Raw genomic sequence first — 5,616 nt, 5'->3', positions numbered from 1 at the left:
CAGCCAGGAGCATGTAGAGCTCCCCCATCTTGGGCTGGAAGTTGATGGCCGCGCTGAGGAAGTGGAAGGCCGATGCGTACTGCTGCATGGCCAGGTGGACAAGGCCCAGGTTGTGCAGGATCTTCCAGTCGAAGGGAGCCAGGTAGTTGGCTCGCTTCAGGCAGCTGATAGCCTGTGGGGAGAGGGGCCTCAGGGAGGAGCAGGGTGAGCTCTGCAGACCCCATAGCTCCTGCATGGGGATGGACAGGACAAGCAGGGCCAGGGCACACTCACTGCCACGTATTTCTTCTTGCCGAAGAAACACATTCCAATGTTATTCCAGAGAGGGGCACTTTCTGGGACGTTGCAGGCTACAGCTCTGTACTTGGTGAGGGCAACATCAAAGTCCCCATGGGTCTGCATCATGCTGCCTGCTGCCAGGATGGCCTGAGAAAGCAAGCCGAGTCTGTCACCAGCCAGACCCAGGGCAGTAGCAGACAGGCCTGGTGGTACAGCTGCGTGAGCGGTGTCCCGAGACCCACCTCATGACTCCCTCTGACACGGTAATGGGGGTCACTGGCCTTACCCAGCTTGTTTTTCCCCTGCTGATACGGTGGCCAGAAAAGCCAGTACTGCAGGAAAGCTGCCCTGTGTACACAGCAAGCGGCCCAGTGCTCAGAAGAGCCGGCACCTGCTGCTCCACACCCGTCTTGCTGCCCCTGGAGGGGAGCTGGCCCAGCCTCTCTGCTCTCTGGGGCTATCTATGTAAGCCTCCTGCCGCCCTAGGTTGGGACTGGCGTGGTGCCAAGAAGCCCTGCTGGCTATGTCTCCTTGGAGCCATTCATACACCCTAGGCTCTGCCTTCTCCCTGGTCACATCTAACTGCTGTTGTCTGCAGTCACTGCAGCTCTAAGTCAGTGGAACACTTGCCTGGCAAGAGCCAGGTGGGCCCCATGCTGCAAATGCCAGGGATAATAACCCCCTCCTCAGGTCTCCCCATGAGGAAGCTCCCCCTTGCTTTCAGGATCTGGTCTTCCCTCAAGTTCCAGCCCGCTCTACCTTGTAGTTGGTGGGGTCGTATGACAGCGCATTTCCAAGATGTTCGAATGCCTTTTGGTAAAAGCCAAGCTTGGAGAAAAGCAGAGAATTTACGTGAGGGAGGAGATAGGCAGCCATATGTTGAACAGAAACACCTCATTTAAAGAAAACAGCCATCCCTGTATTTGTGGAGGGGTTTTGTTGTTGTCTCCTGGTAAAGGCCAAGCAGCTATTTTTCAAAAACTATTTCTGCCACTTTTATGCTGTTCCACATTAACACCCGCAACTAGACATAGCTGGCCAGTGTCATGTCCCGTGGGGCCAGCTGCCCAAGTCGGGACCCAGGGTTAAGCTCCCAGTGCCTGTTAAGGAGGGGAACGACAGACATCAAGGCTCCCACCTTGCAGACCTAGAGGAAAAACAGTGGAAGAGGGGCTGGGGAGATAGCTCAGTTGAATAAGTGCTTGCCTGGCAAGTGCAAGGTCCTGAGTTCAATCCCCAGTTCCACAAAAAAAAAAAAAAAAAAAGAAAAAGAAAAACAGCGAAGGAGGGAAGCTGGGCAGGCAGCCCCAGCTCCAGGACCCAGGCTGAAGATGAGACGTGACAGAGCTAAAAGAACTATCTGCTCTAGGGAATGCAGAAAGCGGCATGAGTTTTTTACTGTGGCCAAGGGTGCTTTGCTGTTATGGCTTCCATAAGACCCTAGCTGGAGGGAGCAGGACGGAAACAGCTCAGCGCAAGGCCCAGTGTGTGCTCACTTAAGAGTGGTTTCACCCCCAAGACCGGAAGTAGTTTCTCACACGCTTTCTGGCTGTGTACAAATCCTACTTGCACAGAGGCTATCACAGAGTTCTTCCGATGCAAGTGAAGTAAATGAACTCCTTTAGCAAAGTCTCAAATACAGAGAGTAAGATTCATGTACTCGGTGACCCCTAGTAAAATACATTAAGTATCGTGCACAGGGACTCCACAAGCATTTCCAGCAGCCATGGGTGAAGAAACGGTCTCCCTACCTGTAAGTAGAGCAGCCCCAGTGTTGTGTGGAGCTCCGTGTTTTCCGGCGAGAACCTGTAACAGAGACGATGGTGATGCACACAGACACACACGCTGTGAGGGTTTGTGGCTAGATGTCCCCCCAAGCCCTACAGGGTCAGAGAACTTTTCTGAAGTGGCTGATTCTACACTGTGTGATGCTGGGATTAAGGGTGTGTGATTAGTAAATCGCTCCAAGGCTTGGTTTGGCATCGCTTTGGCTGGGATTAAGGGTGTGAGTGCTACACCCACCTCCGTGCACCCACCTTCATGCAGGATCTTGGACACAACATAAGGGACAGGAAGTCTTTTCCCTGTTGCTTTTGCTGTCTTCTGCCACAATGAATAGTTACCCCTCTGCACACCACCCTGCCTTGGAGTTAGCCAACTACGGGCTGAAACCTCTACAGATTGTGAGCTAATAAACCTGCCCCCTGTTAACTTTAGGTGTTGGGTGTTTTGTCTCAGCAATGAGAGAAAACTGAAACCTATGCACAACCAGCTGCCCTCCAGCTCTGCTGAGGCACTGCCGCACCTCCTTCACCTGAAGAAATGTGTGCAAAAGGTTTTCTTCAGCCCAGAGCGATGGAGCGCACATCTAAAGCCAGCCCTTGGGGGCTGGGGAGATGGCTCAGTAGAATAAACCCTTGCCTGGAAGTGCAAGGGCCTAAATTCAATCCCCGGATCTGCCAAAAAAATAAAAAATTAAAAAAATAGGGCCAGGGAGATGGCTCAGTGGAATAAGCGCTTCGCCAGCAAGTGCAAGGGACTGTTCCGCCAAATAAATAAATAAAAATAAAAAAATAAAGGCAGCCCTCAGGGAGGTCAAGGCAGGGGAACCACAAGCCCAAGTCCAGGCCTAACCCAGGCAATATAGGGAGACTCTCTAGAAAAATTTTTTTTATTATTTATTTTAATGGCCTTGCATGTAGGTCAATGCAAAGGCCCTGAGTTCAATCCTCAGTACTATAAATTTTAAAAAATTTTAAACCTGGCTATAGCAAGGTTTGCACAGCAAATTAAAAGCAGAAATCCAAATTCCTTTCTTAGGGCCAGAGACCTAAGTGCCAGCCCTGTGGAATGTGCGCCGAAACACTTGACCATGCTGAGGAGGAGCAGGTGAGCGGGAGCGCATGGCGCACACGAGTCTCCCCGTGGGACCCTTCTCTGGGGCTGCTGTGCTCAGCACCACAGATCATCGTCCTGGTAAAGACTGCAAGGCCCCTGCTGCTGCACTTTCCAAGTTAAACAAGAGTCAGGCTCACCTGCCACGCTCAAGACAAGGACAGACACCAGCCACAGGGCCAAAGTGGCCTCAGGGGAAGACACCGGCTTCTAAAACATCACATGCCCCTTCTATCCCTATCATATGTCTTGGCCAAAAGCCACAGCAGCGCTGGGGGAGGCCCCGGGGTCATCAGACAACACCTGCTGTGCAGTGCACAGCATGACCTCCTGCCCCTAAGAGTGATGCAGGGCGCTGCTCACCCACAGCAAACATGAGCCAGAGCCAGGGCTGCCTGAGCTGCCCAAGCAAAGCCTTTGCCACGTGCCTAGGACGTGCCTCTCACCTCACGCCATCATAAACGTGCGTCCACCACTTCCATTCCCAGATGGCAGGAGGCAGCTCCTGGACGCTGGCAGCATTTGTACCCACTGGACAGGGCCACACCCTCCACACCACCTGTGCTCCTGGAGCAGCTGCTGGAAATGGCCACCTTGCGACCTGTGCACTTGCCTCAAAGCCACACCTTCCAGAAGGCAGGCACTGAGAATCCAAGCTAGCATAGAAGTCCCCAACCACAGACATGGCCCCTCCCTGCTTGCCCCGGGGAAACTCATGACAGCAAGAGTTTATTGTATGTTTTATTGTTAGAGACCAGGTCTCACTATGCAGCCCAGGCTGGCTTCCAACACACAGGGGCCCTCCTGCTTCAGCCTCAGTGCTGGGATCACAGGCCTGCACCACCACGCCAGCCAGTAAGCACCTTTGGTAGTTTACCAAACCAAAGCAGTTTTCTATTTTTTAAACTTTTTATGTATTTTGTACAGGGTCTGCAGGATCTCACTGTGTAGATGGGACTCATAGTGATTCTCCTGTTTTCAGCCTCCCAATCGCTGGGATTACAGGCGCGTGCCACCACGCCCACTCTCAGCCATCTCAGCGTACCCTGGGGGCAGGGCCAGCACAGCAGGGCAGGCTGGCTCTGCCTAAGCAGGCGCTTTAGTCTGAGGAGTTATCTGTTTGCCTTTTCTATTTTTTTTTTTTAAGATGCAAAGTGTGATTAATATAATCAGAAAATGTACTGCCATGGTTAAAACAAAAGAACAGGTAATGAATTAATAGAAATACAAGCTTAGTTCAGAATCTAATTTTCAGGAATAACAGACCCTAAACTGTGGACATCTTATAAAGAAACCTAATAAATGAGACTGAGAACACCGTGTTCCAGGTGCCCTACGTAGAAGAAATAAGACCAGACTCTAGAGTGAAGACAGGATCTCATATGTCCTCAGGGAGGAAACGTGGACCTCCCCTGCAAGAAAGCCAGTCTGTTCCACTGTCAGCAGGGCTCTGGATTACTCTAGCAATGTTTTCAAAAAATATTATGCTGGTGTGGTGATGCATGTCTATAATCCCAGCACAGTGGGAGGCTGAGGCAGGAGGACTGCCTGGTTCCCCCTGAGGATGAGCAAATTAGTGACAAAGTAAGACTATTCCAAATAAAATCTTTTGCTAGAGCGGGCTGGGGATATGGCTCAACGTGAACGTCCTAGGTTCAATTTCCAGTACTAAAAATAAAAAAATAAGAGACAAGAAGACACTAGGGCAGGAGGCACATGCTGGTGGGAGTGCACAAGGCCCCGGGTTCGCACCCCAGCTCCACACCCAAGACACTGGTCTCAGGCTGAAGGCAGGCCAGCTGCGCGTTCTGTCCCCAGTACGATCTCTGGAATTCCGAAATCTGTCATCAAGCGTGAAACCAACAGGGCAGATTGCCAGCTGCCCGAAATCTCGCCCAGTCCACGTCTGCCCTCCTCTCTTGCTGCTGTGTGCCGCCGCTAATTCTGAAGCCTGGAATGGAGCAGGTGCTGTGCGTGTCATGTACAACTCACTTGCGACGCGTATTCCCCCTTAGGTTAGGGTGCCGTCAGCCTCAGCATTACCTGTAGCCCGGATCTGGCAAGACTGCAACCAAAATACATGCAGCGGGGCTTTATGTGGGGGAAAGAAGCGCCCACGGCCACTCACTGGTCCTGTCACCTTAGCCTTCCCTCGGGAGCGCACGGAGCTATTCCGCGTGGTTTCTCATTGCTCTAAACAAGGACACACACTCACTCCACAGCTTTCTTGTAGACCTCAACCGCTTTGTCCATGCAGCCCTCTAGCAGGTGGATCTTCCCCAGCATGACGTAGGTCACATCCTGCCTGTTCAGCTGGAGCGCATGGAGCAGCTGATCCTGGGCCTGCGAGCGTGAAGAGGAAAGGGAGTGAGTCGCCGCTGAGGCCGGGGCTGTGCAGAGCGCGCTGTCCGCCCGCCCACCCGACCCGAGACAGCCCGCCGC

General features: G+C 52.5%; 1 protein-coding gene across 1 annotated transcript; it reads right to left on the bottom strand.

The window, feature by feature from the left end:
* Positions 1 to 4: 4 nt before the first annotated feature.
* Positions 5 to 5,533, bottom strand: LOC101588497 (Bardet-Biedl syndrome 4 protein-like; the record flags this gene model as incomplete). The annotated part of the gene is made up of 5 exons (XM_004648795.2): positions 5,390 to 5,533; positions 2,031 to 2,085; positions 1,039 to 1,107; positions 274 to 426; positions 5 to 172 (listed from the first exon to the last, which is right to left on the bottom strand). Coding segments are annotated over exons 1-5 (516 nt in total), but the record flags the coding sequence as incomplete, so codon positions are not given.
* Positions 5,534 to 5,616: the final 83 nt, after the last annotated feature.

The sequence above is a fragment of the Octodon degus genome, unplaced genomic scaffold (assembly GCF_000260255.1).
Source record: "Octodon degus isolate 3935 unplaced genomic scaffold, OctDeg1.0 scaffold02126, whole genome shotgun sequence".
NCBI classification, from domain to species: domain Eukaryota; kingdom Metazoa; phylum Chordata; class Mammalia; order Rodentia; family Octodontidae; genus Octodon; species Octodon degus.
Note: the sequence above shows the minus strand (reverse complement) of the source record. Positions and strands in the feature narration are given on the sequence as shown.